This window comes from Triturus cristatus, chromosome 4_1, assembly GCF_964204655.1.
Source record: "Triturus cristatus chromosome 4_1, aTriCri1.1, whole genome shotgun sequence".
NCBI classification, from domain to species: Eukaryota; Metazoa; Chordata; class Amphibia; order Caudata; family Salamandridae; genus Triturus; species Triturus cristatus.
Window position 1 is genome coordinate 1,205,523,562 of NC_140585.1, and position 19,377 is coordinate 1,205,542,938.

Consider the following 19,377-nt stretch of genomic DNA (forward strand, 5'->3'; position numbering starts at 1 on the left):
CATTGTGACGCCGTGGAATGTTGCTGCCCTATTTATAAGTTGGCCGAACCCTAGGTGGTCATCAGGAGGGGAGGGGTAGGTAGTGGGGTCAGGCATGTCAGGTATAGGATAAGACCAGTCATCCATGGGTGCTGGGTCTGGGAACGTAAAAGGGTCGTTTGGATCAACAGGATCATTAAATAAATCAGGGTCCGCCCCTCCCCCTAAGTCATCATTATCATCCTGTGGAGGAGGTGAATGATAGGGAGATGGTAAAGGTAAAGGTAAAGGAGAATCAGGAGGAGGAGGGGGGGACGGGTTAGGAGGTAAAACAGGAGAGGAAGGACGAAGTGGTGAAGTAGCACAGTCCTTTTTCCGTATGGGAGCTGGGGGAGGTGTAGTGTCCAGCTTCCGCTTTTTATATGGGATGGCAGTCACATGTCCCGTGTTAGGATTGATGTAGATCCGCTTTTGAGTAGGATCTGGTCGAAAAAGTTCATCTGGCTCCGAAGGTGGTGTCTGCGATGTCCGCTTCGGGTCTTTATGAGCTTTTTTCGGCGGGGACGCAGTTTTCGGCGCCGATGATTTTTTCGGGTCCGACTGAGTTTTCGGTGCCGACTGAGTTTTCGGTGCCGACTGAGTTTTCGGTGCCGACTGAGTTTCAGGCATCGATGTTGAAGAACGTCTCGGTGCCGGTGGAGACTTCGGTGCCGAGGAACGTTTCTGTGCCGAAGGAGATTTCGGTCTTGGAGCCTGTTTCGGTGCCAACAGTGGGTTTTTGGGTGCCGAGGGTGTTAAAGGCACAATCAGGTGAGGTTTGCTCGAGCCCGAGCCACCCACAGGCTTAGATGTCTTCGGAGCCGGGCCCGAGGGCGGGGCTTCTGAAGAGGATTTCCGGTCGCGACTGGGCCCAGCTGGCGGAGTCTTGACCAATGCTTTTTTGGATGGGGCAGGGGCAGGGGGGGTGGTACTCACACGCTGCCCTGGAGTGATGAGGTCATCGGAATCGTCGGCCTCGGACACAATCTCGAGATCTTCGGTGTCGTCTTCGGGAACATCTTGAGCAAAGATGTCCTCCGGTTCTGGAGCTGGTTTGGCCATAATATGGCGTCGAGCTCTTCGGTCCCGGAGGGTCTTCTTCGAACGGAAAGCGGAACAAGCTGGACAGGTGGACTCGTTGTGTTCCGGCGACAGGCAGAGGTTACAAACCTCGTGGTGGTCACTGTGGGGGAACTTCGCTCCACACTGGGGGCATTTTTTGAAGGGTGTCCTGTCCATCAGCCGCTTGCGGAACCGGTCCGAGTTGAGTTAGACGTCGATGGAATGAAGATTAGTATTTAAAATGATTGCTAGAAGTTTTCTGCTGGAGCGGAAAAAAGTTCATCCGAACCCAATGGCGGAAAAAAACAATCTGCCGATGGAGTGGATGCCCATGCGCACTGTTGTCCAGGGGAGGAGTCACCAACCTCGTGACCAAAGGCTTCTTCCGAAGACAACAACAACCTGCAATCATCCGAGCCCAACACCAGATGGCGATCTTATCCTCAGTGTGTGATCTGCAGCTCATATGCCTCGAACGCATTGTTTTCCTGATCGATGCACAGTATATACATATAGACTTGCCTTAAACTGCACTACTGTTGTTACAGGTAAGTAATGAATTAATTTCTCAATTACCAGTTTGAATAGATCTCTAACGGTAAGTGCACAATTTGTGGTAAACTTCCTGAAAGGTAATGTATTTTGTGGAACAAAGCATATACAACAGTGGCACACAAAAATCACCAAATGATTCCACTAGCTGGCACATGTGCCCGTAGCTCAATCTTTAGGGCCTGGTCTCTATCCCGAGGTATTCCCACCCCTGCATGATGCCAAAGGGCTGATCACAAGTAACTGGAATTACTGCCCGAACTGAGATTCAGTGTTATCGGTGGAATACAGCAGTCCGGGGTCCAACAAGAACAACCTGATTGGTGGGAACACAACAGGAGCTGCAGGTTCTCTGGATAAGAAGGGGTTGTGCATTTGTATTAGTTTATTGCACTTAAATGTTATGTTAAAATTTTATTTCTATAGCGCACGGCTACTCCAGAGGAGTGTCCCGGCGCTTTATCGGGGCAGCTCAGTAAAAAACATATCATAAAACAGACAGCGAACAAGAGAAAAAGAAACATCCTAAAGGTTAAAAAGCCAAGTCTTAAGGCTCTTCCTAAACAGAAGGAGATTAGAGGAAGACCGTAGGTCCAAAGGCAAGGAGTTCCATAACTGAGGGGCCCTCAAACTAAAAGAGCGTCCCCCAGTGCGAGCCTTCCTCACTCGAGGAACCACAGCCAAAAACAAAGATTCCGACCGCAGTGATCTAACTGGGCGGTAGAAAGCCAATCTCCGTTGTAGGTACTTTGCTCCGGCGCCAAATAGCGCTTTATGCGCCAAGGTCAGTGCTTTAAACATAATCCGCTTCCGAATGGGCAACCAATGAAGCGATCGCACCAGACCCGAAGCTCTCGCTCGCCTATGGAGACCAAAAATAGCACGGGCCGCGGAGTTCTGCACAACCTGCAGCCGCTGAACAAGATAGTCCGGAAGACCTACATAGAGGACGTTCGCATAGTCCAGTCTGGAGCCTATTAAGGCTTGCACAGTGATCTTTCTATGCTCTTCTGTTAGCAGAGGCAGGAACTTCCGGAGCATCTTAAGTATGCCAAAGCAGGTGCCCGCCAGGCCAAGAATATGTGATCTCAGCGACAGATTATTATCAACCTTCACTCCCAGATTTTTTGCCACAAGCGATGCCTCCTCCATCAGTGATGCTGTTAATAGATACCACAGCTCACAGAGGAAGACCCATAGTAGCGACAAAGTACGAAACTGCCGGAGAGACCGTATCCCTTCTTTGCAACCTTGCACCTGGAGACTCTTGTGCATGCAAGATGCAGCAATTAGCTTCAGTAGAGCCTTCGTGCAGCACAGGACCGCCCTGAAAGAGAGAGTGAGAGTGAGCGAAAGAGAGCGCGCGAGCGAAAGAGCGAGAAAGAGAGAGTGCGAGAGAGAGTGATGGGGAAATAGAGTAAAAAAATGAAAGTGCAGCCCGCGCTGTGTTTAATGATGCGGCCGCAGTAGCCTGATCCCAAGTGGGGGAGGTGTGCTGTGTCTGCCTGCTGGAACTCAAACAAGCATCAGCTGTTTTGAAGCACTCATGCTTGTACTGGCCTCCGCCTTGTGGGAGCGAGCAGCGGCGGTGCGAGAGCCATATGTTTTCAATTAGCACGCGCACTGCTGCTCGCTCCCGCAAGGTGGACGCCAGCACAAGCAGGAGTGTGCTTGAAAAGGAGCAGACCGATTTCTAAAGGTCATCTCCTAGAGCAGCGCATGTGCACTGCCTAGGCAAGACCTAAAAATGGGCGCAAAGGAATTAGACAATGACTCACCTGAAATCCATTCCACAAGATTTTTTGGCAGAATTGCACATTAATCCCTGATGATGCATTAAGGTTTCATTACATGCGGGCTATAATCGGCATTACAACCCTGCAGAAGTGTCTGACAGGCATAGGGCAAATGTAACAAGCAGCTTTGCACAAGATCTTTTCCAAGAGAACACATTCCATGCACTGCTGGATACAAATATGGCATCCATTTTCTGATGGTAGATGCCTTGCCTACAGTTTTTATCTAGCAGGATCTGGTGCCTCATTGGACTAATGCATTTACTAAATGATTCTGTTTTCACCCCATGGTCACAGGTTAACATGCCAGAAGATTCACTCCTCCATTCATTCGCCTAAAGTCAATAAAATGACTACAGAGTTGGATAATAAACATCTCGTAATTAGTGCAGAGTTTGACGTCAGGTACATGTGTGCATTGCAAATACATTAGTCACAGGACTGTAGTACAAGTCAGAAATGCAGTAGTTCCCTGTGCGCTGTTCCAAATAAAAACATAAGCATAAACTGTGCTCAATGAGGCATCTAGTGAATATACTACAACTACAAATAATATTCCCGATGAAATGACAATATATTTTCAATCTGAGCTAAGCGAACTTGAAAAATTCAATAGTTGATCTGATTTTGTAGAAACCTAATAATGGCAATATATGTTTAGGATGAAATTATCAGTTTATTTTAGAACATTCTCATAGATTTATTACAAACTGTGAAGATAATTAATGTATCAACAGCGAGGCGGTCGGTATGACTCGTGAGTGTGACAATACTGTCAAAAATCCAAAATCAGAAAACGTGCAGCTAAAAAAAAAAAAAAAGTCACCCTTTCAAAACCAATAGTAAAATAGGCATGGTTTTCTGCAGGAGTGCAAGTGGAAACAATCAACATTTCATAGAAAGCTCGAATGGAACATCCATTGGAAGCTTCCAACTCCTGAGAGGATCAGCTGTTCTTGCTGAATCGGTGGTCGAGCTGTAGCCTAACACCAGTCTCACTGTTCACCCGATTCTAGCAGCTACCAATAGTACAGAATGTATCACTAACCCCACTTACAAATAACACTGCTTCAGTCTAGAATCTCGATTGAGTCCTCTTTATACCTAAAGATACGCATTTCATGCTGAATTTTACTTAAAATCTAGGATTGTCGCATATCATTTTCTTTCTAATGGTTCTTCTCCCTTTCCCATCCTCTGCATGCCTTTTCCATCTGGGAGCAAACTTTTCTAAATCACTTGGAGTTTTACATTAATCTCATACAAACTATTTCTGCAATGTGTACACAATTCATTTCATAGATCACAAACTCACCTTGTTTTTAAAAAAAAAAGTCACTTGTGCAACCTACAAATGCCTAACCTCCTCTAACTCATCTATTACATTTCACCAGACATCTGCATTAACTCACATCTCCCATTTTTCCCTTTAATGATCCCACCTAACTCCTATTAATGTAAATTTACCACAAATAAACTGCAGTGAATGCAAGAAGTGGTTTGCTTGAGCGTGCAAGACTAATCAAAATAACACTGCGCTAACCACAAACCTTAGGTTGCGCTGGACAGCCCCGCACAAAGCACTACAACACGGAGTAGTAAGCACTATGTAAATGCAACTGTAATGCATTTCTATTAAAAATAAAGGAAAAAAAACATTAATCAGCAAACAGGTTCAGTAAGAAACTTCGAGAATAGTCTAAAAAAATAAACCATAGCAATGGATGGTGATGTAAATAAAGCTATTAGAGTGTTCTAAAATAAAGTGATACAAAGTCTTAACTAAATCATCATTTAAAATGTCTGATTTGTGTTGATAAAGGAAGTGCAGCTCATCACACATCCCCCAGTGTAATAACTGGGTTTACTTTCTAAAATAATTCCTGAAGGAAAACTGCTCTCTTAATTTCTTAAAATAAAAACATTGAGCATATTTTCCTGCTGCTAAGACATTTTTCAGAAGGCCTCCAACGAGTGTGAGAAGAAACATGGGAGACAGATTTCCAGTCTGAAGTGGAGCTTGCTCAACATGACAAGAGAGGGGTTAGTCTAGAGGGCCACTTTATCCCAAAGACACACATTAGTGGTTTGGAACTGCATTGTTAATAAAACTCAGTGGGACACTGGAACCAGAGCAACCTAGCATCAGGACAACGGGTAAAAGAGGTCTATTTAAGGGCACCTAAAAACAAACTTACAAACATCACCAGAGACATTTACAATTAAGCTTTGTCACACAAAGCTTTGCTTTATTGAGAATAAAAATGTTTTATACTCTGCTGAATTGGTAAGAAAGTAGAATATATTACACATTCATTCAATTGAAAAACAGACCAGCATAAAGAAATTCCACCTCAAGTAAAAATTGAGCTTCTCCCATCCTCCCACCCGCCCCTTTTTTAAATAGCACAAACGGGTAAAATTATTCTAAAAACTAGAGAGAAAAAACAAGCGCAGGAACCAGAATACACTATTTGCCCACTCTTCCTGTTGAATTATTTGCCTTTGTTTTCAGAGTTCCATATTTTTCCAAACTAAATTTGAACACAAAGTTCAGTTGCCATAAGGCAGATATTTTTTCATTTTTCTCTTAGTTGCATATTTAAGTGTGGGCCGGAAACGCCACAAAGAGAAGTCAAGTTTATCAGACTTTCAAGTCAACAAGTAAAAACAAATTGGAGAAGTCCTATCAGCAGCAATACAATGGAATGTGAAAGTTTCAGTTGCCAGAGATAATAAAATGTAGTGTTATCATGGAGTCTCAGCTATTAATTTTCACACCTCTGATCTTTAAGTACCAGGCAAGAAACACAGAAAGTGCAGCCCAGCCAAAGGTGCACTTTAGATTAACAATTCCAGTTATATTCAGGCTCAAAATGTAAATCTATTCAAGAACTGGAGGGCTATTAAAATGAAAACCCAATCAAACAAGAATGTTGCATTATGGATCAACCCCCCCCCCCCCCACCTGACTCCTTGGGGTACCAGGCATATGTCAAAAAGACAAATCAGTGTGCCACAGCCTTTTGCCATTGTGCACGTCAGCGCCAAAGTGTTAAAGTGCATGCAACTTTTCAGATAATCAAGAACTTAATAACAATCTTCTGGACTGGATCCTCGTCCTTCTTCCATTGAATGTTTGCAGAAAGGCAGTTAGGTTTCTTAACACCAGTGTGCTGGTCAACTGCAGATGGAAACACAGTGAAACCCATAGGCTGAGAGGAGAAACAGAGAAGCACACTTCCAGTGCTACAAAGAGCGCACATTAGAGGGCACAAGATTATTACGTAATTTTGACAACTCCTAGAAGCTTATTCAACGTAGTCCTTGAACTCTGATCATTCTTCTCAAAAGGAAAATGATCTCTTGTCTCTGATGTTGAACAGCAAACCCCAATTAGATTTTAAGACCCGTTACACGAGGAGCACTTTACGGCTGCAAATCTGGCTTGGGAGCCACAGGTGACGGGTTGAACATACTGGGCAGTTCCCGGCACCAAAGCAAGCAGCCTATCTCAAAACTGTTCATACCACCGGCACCCAGTTCAATGCTGCTAGGCAGATGTTCAATTGAGGTTGAACCCTATATACCAAAGGATTTAAACGCTTGAATTCAACCGGTCCGTCTGCTGGTGGAAATTAAAGAAAGCACCGTGTTCACAAAGAAAGAGACCAGGAACACGAACATAAGGCCCAATCAGCAACCTGCACCATTCTACTGCAATAAGGAATCACTCTTCCACCTCGTCGTCATTATCATCATCATCATCTTCATAACACCTATTCCTTTTAATGAGTTCTTCCACTGATAATTCTTCACTGTCTTCACCTTCCCAGAAGCCAATATCTTGGGATCTGCGATCCTGACTTGGGGATAACTCCTTGGTGGACTCGTCTTCAGTACATTCATGTGAAGAAGGCTTACAGGTGGAATCATCTTTGGGTGACTTATTCAGATTCACAGCAAGGGCTGCCTCCACACTGTAGTTCCCAAACATTTCTTCATTTGCCAGAAGATTCTCATCTTTGATTTGATGACTCTCCTCTCCCCGTTGTACATCTAGTGCTTCCGCAGTTATTGCTGCAACTTCTTTATGGTTCTCAACTTTCGAAGAGGCAACGTTCTTTTGTTCATTTTCTATCTTTTCTTTGTTTGGATGTTTTATGGTGTCTTCTTCATCCCCAGATAGGCTCCTAGCTTTCTTACCGTCTGAAGACAAGCTTTCCCTCTCTGGGTCCTTGCGGTTACGCATGGTCACCACTGGCTTCAGACCACCTGCTACAGTGAAGGGTCGACATCTTTCTTTCAGGGAGGAGCTTCTTCGCAGCTTCTTCAGGTCTCCGTCTTCCTTGACATCTTCCTTGAGTATCTCATCACTTGGAGGCCACTTAGGTTTGAACACTTTGAAACTCTCATCAGAGGTGCTTCCTGGACTGGTGGGCTCTGGTGGTGGGGGCCATGCAATCCGCAGCTTTTTGGTCTCCGGTTGCTTTTCCTTTTCTGCGGACACTGCTGCCTTTGCTTCCATGGATGCTGCTAAAACACCCACTTTTGCAATAGGAGCATCCTCCACCCCAGGATTATGAGCGCCTTCAATTTCACTTGCAGCACAGGCAGGATTCTCAGGAGCATCTTCATTTTCGCTTTTTTCGGTCCACAGTTCTTTGTGCTGCTTGTGTCCAAAGCCTTCATCATAGTTTCCTTTCGATTTGAAGAGCTGGTTGAAATGAGGCTTGCAGTAGATATTCCCATGGAGCGAGGCATAATTCACGAGACTGTTGAAAAATTAAACAGAGTAAAGTGTTTTAATAGCACTATATGAAATAAGGTGGGGGAGTGGTTGATAAGGGACAGATTATGGCCATGACCTCAGGATGAGGAAAGTAGTATATTGCTTTTCCTATTATGACAGTCTACCAGGCAGTCATCTGTTTATATAGCTTTTTTTTTTTTGAAGGTACCAAGTGGCATGGTCCCATTATCTAGTGTGCTTCAGAAACAATCAAAGATTTGTGGGGGGGGAATAAAATTTACTGAAGCAGTAGATTCCAATTTTATTAAAGGCTAACATGTATGTTTACAGAAAATAGTAAAAATACACTTGTACCTCTGCATTTTTCGTATCAAATAAGTGGTCTGCACCTACACAGACATTAACCTTTGATTTAACCCCGGTTGCTCTTACCTTAACCCTCATACCAAATGGTCTTTAATTTACGAGTTGAGCGGACCACCAATGTACAACTTTCTGTACTACCACTTCTGTTACACCATCACTCACATCTTCCTTTACTTCAACACTAATCCTAGCTCAACCCCTTAACTAAAAGTAACCCTTAACCAATCCCTTATCCATTCATAATTCCTACCCCTAGCACTAACCCAAACCTCTAAATATAACCTAAACTCTTTGTTAATTATACTTTTTTCGATCTAAGTTTCCTACTTTGTTATTCTAAGTTTTTAAACTAAACTCTATAAAAGCAATACATGTTTTGACTCCGGTTCTGTGGACGGTGCTTAGACATATCCCTCCCACACACGGATATGGATAAGCCATATAATTAAAACATACCACAAATTGTCTTCAAGACCAGTAGTACTTCCTAACCACTGCAACAGTCTCAATAATACCCATCTCCTTTAGCGTATTTCCGTACCGTCAATCTTCTAGCAGTCCCTCCTTTCATTCTGGACCCTTTGCGAGTTCCACCCCTTCCTGATTCTGCATTTATGCACCTCTTTCAGTTGGTCAATTCCCTCCCCTCCTCACCTGAGCTTGCTGTTACAGTGTGAACAACGGAAGCAGCTGTTGTGAAACACTTGCTGGTTGGCATACAGTCGTTCCATTGGGTATACGGTCTTCTGGCACCCAACACAAATCTCCCTGGCAGGCAACTGGAATTTCTAAGAAAAGAAGATAATAGGTGTAAAACACTACAACATTTGTCCAGGCAATCACTTTTATGAAATGGTGTTTACTGAATTCAGATTTTACTTTCACGAATCAGTAACAAGATGTAAATGTGTATGTACTTATATAGCGCCGAATCACCCCTGGGGGTATCTCAGCGCTGTACTCATACCGCTGAAGGAACCCTTCCTGGCTTTCCGTGTGAAGTGTCCACTCCTGGGCACCCCCATGGTGAAGCCAGGCATCCCAGCGCTGTTGGGGCCGTTGTGGAGATTAAGCAAGCTATTGCCCAAAGTTGCAGCGTGGGACCCATGATTAGAATAGGCACTGAGGCGAGAATATCCGGTCCGAGGAATTTATAGCCCGAGACCCTGCCGCGGCGGGAATCGAACCCTGGTTCCGGACCAGTGCTCTGCATCGAGATCTGCCTCTCTAACCATTGAGCCAAACTTCAAAGATGAATATTAAATGCACATTACTCTAACTTCTTCCATTTCCAATGGTTTCTGTCCACAAAACAAGTGCAGTCAGACCCTCACCAATCATCTCCTCCAGTCCTGGAAGCATAATCTCCACAGATACCCCTGTATTCTGAGAAGCGCAGTTCCCGAATGACCAACAACCTATATTGTCAAAGGCAAATACCCCTGCCTATGACCCACCTCCTCCAGAGTTTCGTGCACAAATACCACCCCATGTTTTGCCACACTTTGGAAAGCAGAGAATGCACTACTAGTACAACCACTCACCCACATCTAGAGGCACACACTTCTACTATTTATAGTCTCTTTGTGAGAAGATACGGACCTCCTCCACAACCCACACAGGGTGGATTCTGGAATGCAGCTTCTGTGAAAACCCCCACCCCCAAAACCACCTTGCAACACTTTAATCCACCCTCCAATCAATTAGTGTTCAGGAAGCAGACAATCCCGTTCTATCTTGCCAATTGACCACAGTGATTGACCCAAGGACCATTTGTCCATTCATGACTGCAACATATGTACCACTGGAGATGCATCACTTTGTCAAGATGAACTATGGCTACACTTCTTGCGCTCAGTGGAGATTTTAAGTCATCAAAAAAGGAGTGGGATGCAAGGAGCGGATTACGCAAGGCCAAAGAGAGCGGTAGAGTAATAGTCCTGGAATGGAGACATTCTGCAGTTATACCTTGCTGCGACCAATAACAATAATGCTTTGTTACCAAGCTCTGCGCGGATAACGCTCCGTGGAGACAGTTTACAATTCAGCGGAACATGACCTCACCCGTGCAATGCTAGAGTGCTTCATACGCTCCGGTGACATTGTTTTATTGAAGGAAACACTAGCTAAAGTTACTATGGGGAGGCGGGGCAGAGGGGTGGTGTTGCAACCATAAAACTGCATAGGTTTTATACTAGTAGAGATGCAGGGCTAGGTGGAAAATGTTCATGGAGACAAACCATTCACATTGTATATGGTTTCACAAACCCATCATTAAATTAACTCATCATACACACCATAAAGAGAGCACACGCTCTGGTACACCATGCCCGATTTAAAGTGTGTTAGATACAAAGAGAAAAATCTCCATTTATGGGACTAATGCACAACAAAAATAAAGAATTTGCATTTCTTATTTCTCAACATGCAGTTGGGAGGTTTTGAGAGCACCACAGAATACCCATCTTTTCTGTCAGACAGTTTAAAATCAATGTGGTCCAAGAAGCCTGGACGCAAAAGGGAATGAAGAGCACCATAGGCTTGTGCGTATATGGAGCGTGACTAGCCACGGACCCTCTTAAGGAAGCAGATAGCATTACATCCACTTGGAACAAGTCATTGCAGGAAGAGAAGGTGAAGGACGTGGATCAGCGCAGGGAACCAAAGAGGAAAAGGCGAGAGTTCAAGTGGAGGCACTGGGAAGGATTCAGGAGGCAGAAGTAGAAAGGAGGTGCCAGGAGCACGAGGCAGAAGCTGCAAGAGAGAAGAAAGAGGAAATGTGGCATAACAGAAGCATTTCAGAAAACGAAAGCGGTCCCCAAACTAGTGTAATGGAAACTACAGACAGTGACACGTGCAAACAGCAGTTCAAATGTCATCGTCAAGGAAGCCTGCTAACCCCTCCAGCTCAATCCTGTGCTTAATTCTACCAGGTTGTTTCTAAGCCCCGCTAAATGCTTCCAGCCCTTGCCTCGGCAATCCACCCTTAATTTCTGCCACCAACCCCAGGAGCACAACTGTCTTGCATCTTAAGGTCTACAGGCACCCTGTGCTAGCAGCTCACACATTACTACACATTCTGATAGGGTTTGTTGGGTAATATTCATTCCTATCCTACATGATTAGGGTGCTGCAGTTCTGGAAGCACCTGGGAAATGGGTTGCCTAACAAAATCTCTTGGCTGGCCAATCTTGAGCTTGAAGGACGATATAAAATCTTTCTGACCACTTACTACTAATGTTCAAACTTTCCCTATACTACCTCAATGTCTGCTGCTTTTGCACATACCATTGTACCTATTGCAAAATCAAAAACTGCAGGATGTTCCAAAGCTAGCAGTAGCAAGACTTGTGCATGGGTAAGTTGCCCTACGACTTTACAGAGAATGGCAATACAGCCTGTATTGATCCCTTGGCTACACCCCAGAGTCAAGCACATGGCCTTGCAGAGTAGTGTCTCAGCTTATCACAGAAACACCTTTCATAGCAACCAAGTGGATGCCTAGTAAGCCTGAGGGACCTAACCACACTTCTCACATGCCACTCTGCTGCTCTCCACAACTGCCTGGCCTCCCCCACCAATCCCTAGCTGACTTCTGCACTAACTCCTAGCTCCGTAAGACTCCACATTCACCTGCTTGGCATCATATTGCTCTGCTATTGTTGCATGCATGCAACCTCTGCTGGCTAGGTCTCTTACTTTCATGTCATTTCCAACTTACCCTGCAGCTATGCCCTATATCTGTATGGCAATTTAATTATTTTTGGCTTCCCATCCTCCTGTTTTCTGCAGAAATTACAATAATGTGTGAACCTTGTAAGACATTTCCTTTTACGCAAGTACACTTATTTAAAAAAAGTCTCAAATCGGAATACTTAAGAGCTCTCCTCCTTTCACTCTCCATTTAGTACCAAACTCTTCTTGTTTACTCCCTTGCAGCCCATCAGCTAAGCCCATATGCCAACTAGATGATGGACACTGTAGAAGTGTCAAGTGTTTTCCACACCCAATACCGACCACGTCACAACAACAGTCACATAAGCCAGGGGCATCTCCAAAGGTCTTCTCCTTTGCAAGCAGCCATATTCAAGCTACTAGTCTATTTGAATAGCTCGTGGGAACGGGTGTACCAGAAAAACGTTGAAGGTGGCGAGGAATTTTGATATTCCACTTTTCCCATACACTTCAAATAACCATGTTAATAACTTTGATCACCAGCTGACACAGAATATCGAGACACTCCTAAATTTAGTGAGCGGAGAAACATTTATTGACTTCAAGCATCACAACTTCATTTCTGAACATCACATATGCTAGTCTCCTGAACCACTGCTAAAAACGCTAACAAAGGCTGGCCTCATAAGTGAGAAGCCTTGAAGGTCACTGTCAAGATCTCCAGTAAGCAGCATTGTGGAATCCAAAGCCATTGATGCTTATGCACTGCCAACTTAATGTGCTCGGATCTCTTGGGTTTGCAGGTTTCTGAATCACTCAGTTTCATGGTTTGAAGCACTTTAGCAGAGCATTAGGCAGCACTGCATGTGTGCACGGTGTTTTGTACAAGCTTGTACAAATGGAACACCACAGAGTGTGTGCATGGTGTAGTTTTTACAACTTTGTACGAACTACAGCATGAACATGCAGGGGTGCCAGATTCACGCGGTATTCTGGATATCTTCTGGGTATCCTCCAATATGGGCAGAGGACTCTGGGGCGATTAATATTGGAATGCCAAACACCAACTTGAATGGACAGGACGGTGGCATGGTGCTTGAAGGTCTTGGGCCCTTTTATTGAGCTCCGAACACGATGGTGATCCAGACCAAATCCTTTGGATTGGTATACAGCCTCAGCATGCATGATTGTTTCGGCTCCACCTTTTTAGCCCATCTGTGTTGCTCAGTAATTCATCCAGCTGTTGTGATCGGAGATACTGGTCTTTCTCTGGTTCTAGAAGAGACTTTCGAATTAAGAAAGCCTAAACGTGTCGTCCATTTGAAATGGAGGAGTTGTTGGGACATGGACTATTGTGCAAATACATTTTGCACTACAGTAATGGTTTGAACTGTCAATGGGTTTTTTACAGTTCAAACTTATCACTATTACCACCTCCAGGTGGATCACAGACTGAAATTGGGACACCTTTTATAAAAACAGTTTTGAAGGGGACAAGGAATTTATGGATAACTTGGATGTTTTGTACACATTTATAAAATACAATGGCAGTTGTAAAGCGCACAGCTGCCTCCGAAGAGGTGTCCTAGCGCTAGTTATTAAGGCCTGACATGAGTGCTACTAACCTGCCCAGCCAGAAAGGTAAGGGTTAAATCTCTTCCTTAAGTAAAGGGGCCCCTTCTGTTCAAATGCCCTAAAGGAAAACATTAAAGCCTTAAATTGGATCTGTTTGGTTACAAGTAACCAAAGAAGGTGATGTCGTTTAGGAGTCAACGGGACCCATGATGGAATCTTCAGAAATATCTGAGCGGCAGAATTCTGATTGTCTGCAGTTGTGGAGTTAAAGAAGGCTGGTTATGTATCTTTGTATTTGTCTTTCTATTGTACATCCAAAGACTAGTCAAATTGTTACGTTGAGCAGTACATTAAGACACTATATGGTTGTCATTAATGTATGTATTTGTATCCATTTGCTTTGAATGCGCTGCCATGAAGTTTCATTAAAATATGTACAGGAGTAATCAAACAGATAGGTGTGGTTAGTTTTATTAACCCCTTCTGTGCCCCGCCCTTTCCACGCCCTGTGCCGGGCGTTTCATTAGTGGGTGGGGTTCATGACGAGATAGTCTCGTCATGGGCACAGCGCAACCGCGCTCCATGACGAGACTATCTCGTCATGGGCACTGAAGGGGTTAAATGAGTCTGAACGGCTAAATGTGATCTAGTTGCAACACTAAATCGAATTATAACCGATTTTGGAGGAAATGAACACTGTTGAATTTATTCCCGCTTTTTACCAGATTCATATTGTATATTGTGTTTAAGAAAGGGATTCTTAGGAGTAGAGGTATGCATAGCACCTATCGCCTTGACTGTTTCAAGGTAGTTTATTTTTTCGAGCAGGATACTGATTTACATGTTAATGAGATGCTTTCCATTGAAGGGCACGTTTACGAAGTATTGTTGAACTTCAAGATGGAAAGCCTGAAATTATCAGCCAAGCATGGGGCAGCAGAAGCAAACTTGTAGTAATTTCCCAGCAGGCAATGTCTGCAGCATTAAACATATGCTTATATTTTCTTTGTAAATTACTTTCCCTTTGGCCAATTGTTCCTGGCCGCTTTCACAACGGGTCACAGTAAGGCCTTTGACTACCTCCTCCATTTTCTTCCCAACAGTGATGGTTATATCAGGAGTGCAAGTCTATAAACTGTGATGTTCAACTGTGTGGCAGCACCCAACGAGACACTTCCCTGCCACATCTATCGTTCTACTCTCCTTTGAGGATGCTTTTAACTTATCCAACTCAAGGGAGGACAATTCTTGCCTTCACCAGGTCCCTCAAGATTTCTGTAATCCCCAAATAACAGGAATTACATTTGGTAAAACGGAACATAAGATAGCACTTTATGCAGAGGACGTCCTCTTGATGTTAACTAACCCACAGACCACATTCCAAGCTCTACTCCACAAATTAGACACATTCTGGGTTCAAGGTGAATAAGCAAAAATCGCAGGTCATGGAACTCAATTTCGCCCGGGAGCGACAAATGGCCATCCAGGAAAGGTGCCCCTTTACATTAGGCACACCAATATATTACCTACTTAGGAATTAAACTCTGTTCAAAAGTACAGCGTACATCTGACCATACCTACACCGACCTCCTCCCCAAAGCCCGCAGAAATCTACAGAGTTGGCAAATTGGGGGGTGGGGGCTATATTCTCACACATAGAATGTATAGCGGCTGTCAAGGTGACCCTGCTACAGAAAATATTATACACGATGCAGGGTCCCCCTCTCCAGTCACAAAGGGGCACGCTTCCCATGATACAGCAACTGATAGCAGGTTTTATTTGAAAAGGGAAAAAAGCAAGTATGTCCAAGCGACAACAATGTGTCCCACTGGAGGAGGAAGGGATGGGAATTTCCCGGGCTTAAGAATTACTACACAGCCACTCAACTGCGAAACTTGGTAGAATGGCATCGCACATACCTCAGAGAAACACTGGTGCTTTATAAACTATGTCAGTAGCCAGAATCCATGTGTTGAAGATCCCTTGGTTATATAAGAAACACAGATCTTGGGGGAGGATATAGCGACCCAATAACGCAGGCCACCATGTTGAGGCTCTCACATTAGGACTAACGTTCATTACCTCCACGATGACCCCTATAATAGGAAAGCCCAATTTCCCATCAGCCAGGGACAGCAAGGACTTCCTGGCATGGCAGTTAATGAACTGCAAGCACATAGAGGACCCCTTTGACCAAAACGGGTTGCAGTCCTTTACAATTACAGAGGAACTATGGCCTACCAGAGAAGGAGCATATGTGCTATAAGCAGATACACCACTGGGTGACAACCTGCCACACGATACCTTTTGCCCACCCACTGACCCCATTTTAGAAATGGCTCATCTGTGTCCCGCGAACAGAAAATGGGAATATTTCATTGCACACAAACGATGGGGATCAACGCCGCCGGTAGGTAAGCCATGATTAAAAATCTCTCACTACTGGTACTACACACTAGCTGAATCCACACCAGTCTCTCGAGTAGGTCCCCAGGGTGCTGAAGGAGATGCAGCTCAGCTGGAACCCTCGTCAACACGTGGTACTGCTCAAAGCTCCAGCCGTTTTGGACAGCAGTATTTCATAGCAGCACTATCCTGGGACTACCCAACAAACGTACATTTCCACTGTATTCACACAGAGGGAGAGAGTGCGAGAGACCTGGCTTTAGCAGCGGCAAGGTGGGTTATTGTGGCCCGATGGAGGCAAAGATACGGCTCCAGACTATGGGGCATGCTGCACCGCCTCCGACATTTACTGCGGATGGAAAGGATCTCAACACAGCTTGAGGCAAAAGAGGCTTCTTTCAAGAAAACTCGGGGGCTTTGCATCAACTACCTCAAACAGTAATACAAGGAACTCACATGCCCTAGATACCTATGAATGCTCCACAAAACATGAGATTCCACTGCTTGGCACTGTACAGTATTCCCTTTATGAGATACTAGGTCTTTGAGAGAGACAAAACACTGACTGATGAGTTACTTGGAAACAAGACATGGAAGACACCTGTAAACATGAGGGACAGCGTGGTGGTGATGGTGGAGGTGCGGGGGGGGCTTGAAGCTCCAGTTTGCACATGGGGCATTGTTCCTTGTACTTCCTTTGTTTCAGTACCATCCTGTGTACCATGACCACCGGCCTTTGGCTGTAGGTGGCTCTGCATTGAAACCAAATTAATAGATTTAAACTTGAAGCTTTCTCTAGCGGTCTTAAACATACCCTTAGGCATTGGTAGGCACTGCACAGGCCTCTTAGTTTTGAATAGTTATTTCTATGAGCAAGTCTCTGTCCTCCAGTACTACATGTATCTTTACATTATGATGCTGCACACATCCCTATTACCACGTGGTGTGCTATAGTGTCATCCTCAGGACGGGAAGCCTTAACAGGGTACAGGTCCAGGTCTAGTCATCTTGAGGCTTGATGTGGTAGTCTTCTCATAGATCTTTCCCCTCCTCAGGCGCAACAGGTTCTAAATAGAGATCCTTGGGGTGATACAGAATGTCTTGGTCAGTATCTGTGAGAAACTAATGTATGTGAAGGTGCCTCTGGAGACTAGGGAAATGGAAGTGTGCAAGGGCATGGGGGTGGGGCAGGGAACTGTGGGAACTCTAGAAGCAGGGGGTAGTTAGTACTGGTTGGCTTCTGGCCACGTCCTCTTTGGAATGGGGCAACAAGGCTCATAAGAGCGATAATTCAAAAGTAAGCTTCCGCTTTTAATGGATTTGGACCTGTGCCTTGCGGTGCCCCTATGAAGAGGGCGTGGTGAGGATGTTCCACATACACCAGTGTATGAAAATCTTTTTTTGTTTAGAGCCTAGGACCTCTGGGAGCTGTAGCACTATCGGTCCTTCACTTGAGTCAGACCTCAGAGTCTCGGGATCTTTCGCTGCCCACCTGGGAGGGGGCCTCGTTGGCAGTCACTGGAGTTAATTTCAGATTTGAGGCAGGATTGCCAGGTACCTCAGGCTTAAGGTGACAGTTGGTGCAGCTCAACGTCATTTACCAAGGGCTTGCCTGTAGAAGAGTGTGGCTCTCTGAGTCGAGTATTTTCAACTAGCAAAACTGCACTCAAAGGTCTGTGCCTTTTAAGGATTGTCCCATGGCTCTACACCAGCCTCCTTCAGGAGCAGTGCTGCGTCTCGGCCTGTGGATGCTTTTGAGGTCAAACCAGCTGGGGTTGACCTTTGAGCGCGTGAGAAGTATAAAACCCCTATGTTCTTTTTCTTAGGACATTAGGCACGGAGCTCCACTTACTCGTGCTCAGGCCTCTGAGAACACCATCCCGGGACTTGTGTTCTCATGCCAGTGGAAGAGTCTATGGGCATGCTTTTTCTCCCTCTGCACTAAAGAGATCTTTAGAAAGCAGAGACTTTTGGTCTGCCTTTAGCTATCCCAACATATAATTAGCCCCTAATGGTCCCTTAAGACCCTCTGACTAAATTTAGATTCTGCTAGAATTCTGTCAACCACCCAGAGTCTTCAGTCATTCAGCTACCCTTACCCACCCCTTGCATATTCTTGCTGGCTCTTAGAGAATCTCAGTAAGCTTGTAGATAGATAGATACCTCTAGCAGGCCCTCAAAATCTCTCAGATCCTCAGCTGGCCTCAAGACAGCCACAGCTGGTCCATATATACACACTCAGTCTGCCCTCAAAAAGAGTTTCAGACACTTGCAGGTTGCCCTCGGAGACTATCATCATACCCTGGCAGCCAACAGCCTTTTAGCATACATCTCTAACTGTCCCCTGAATATCCCCAGATGTCCAACAAAGGCCCTTGCTATGCCCTCACCTTGCTATGCCCTCGGACAATAGCAGCAGGTCAAACAATTTGAGTGTTTGTGTCTGAACACAATTGAAACACTTCTGGCCTAGCCTCAAATTCCCTAGATAGGCCATAATTCATCCACAGCATACTCAGACTTTAAGGTTGAGGTTTATTCGAAATACATTCCAAATTTTGCTGAAAAAAGCATGCCATATTAGACAACTCCTGAAGAACAAAAACAAATGTGTGTGGTCTATTGATTGTGAGGTGGATTTTCAGAGTGTTAAAAAAAACCTATTACAAATGTTGCTTTGTTAAAAGCTTTTGACCTTGAAACTCATTGTCTTATCACCACTGATGCGACGATTTGAGGACTGCGTTAACCAAAATTAGAGATGGTTTCATTGCGCATGCCTGTAGGTCTATTTCTCCTAATGAAGCGAAATATTGTGTAATTGAGAAGGAAATTTTGGTGTGCATGGGTGTCTAATCATTTCAGAACTTTTATATGGGGTAAATAGTTTACGATTAGATGTGATCATAAACATTTAGTGAAGATACTTACCACTGAAGGTAATGTGAATGTCTCCCAGGTTGACAAGACTATCTGTCAAACTACAGGATTATAACTACAAAATGGTTCATGTGCCTCAGAAGGTCAACGTTATTACTGATTTAAAAAAAAAGTTTAGCAAGGTTGCCTAAGCAAATTGGAAGAGTGTGAAGATGTCTGGAACAAATTTCAGGTAGCAAACGTTCATGTTTCTAGTTATGTGGCAATCAATAATGAAAAGTGGTCTACTGAGT

At 44.5% G+C, this 19,377-nt stretch overlaps 1 protein-coding gene across 5 annotated transcripts in view; it reads right to left on the reverse strand.

The window, feature by feature from the left end:
- Positions 1-5,643: 5,643 nt before the first annotated feature.
- The window catches only part of LIMA1 (LIM domain and actin binding 1), a 230,770-nt gene continuing 217,036 nt past the window's right edge, over positions 5,644-19,377 (reverse strand). For all 5 annotated transcript variants that reach the window (XM_085654526.1, XM_085654525.1, XM_085654529.1 and 2 more), the window contains 2 exons: positions 9,202-9,335; positions 5,644-8,203 (listed from right to left, as the gene is read on the reverse strand). In XM_085654526.1, the coding sequence (XP_085510652.1) occupies positions 7,159-8,203; positions 9,202-9,335 (1,179 nt within the window). In that variant the 3' untranslated portion in view covers positions 5,644-7,158. The remainder of the gene's footprint in view (positions 8,204-9,201; positions 9,336-19,377) is intronic.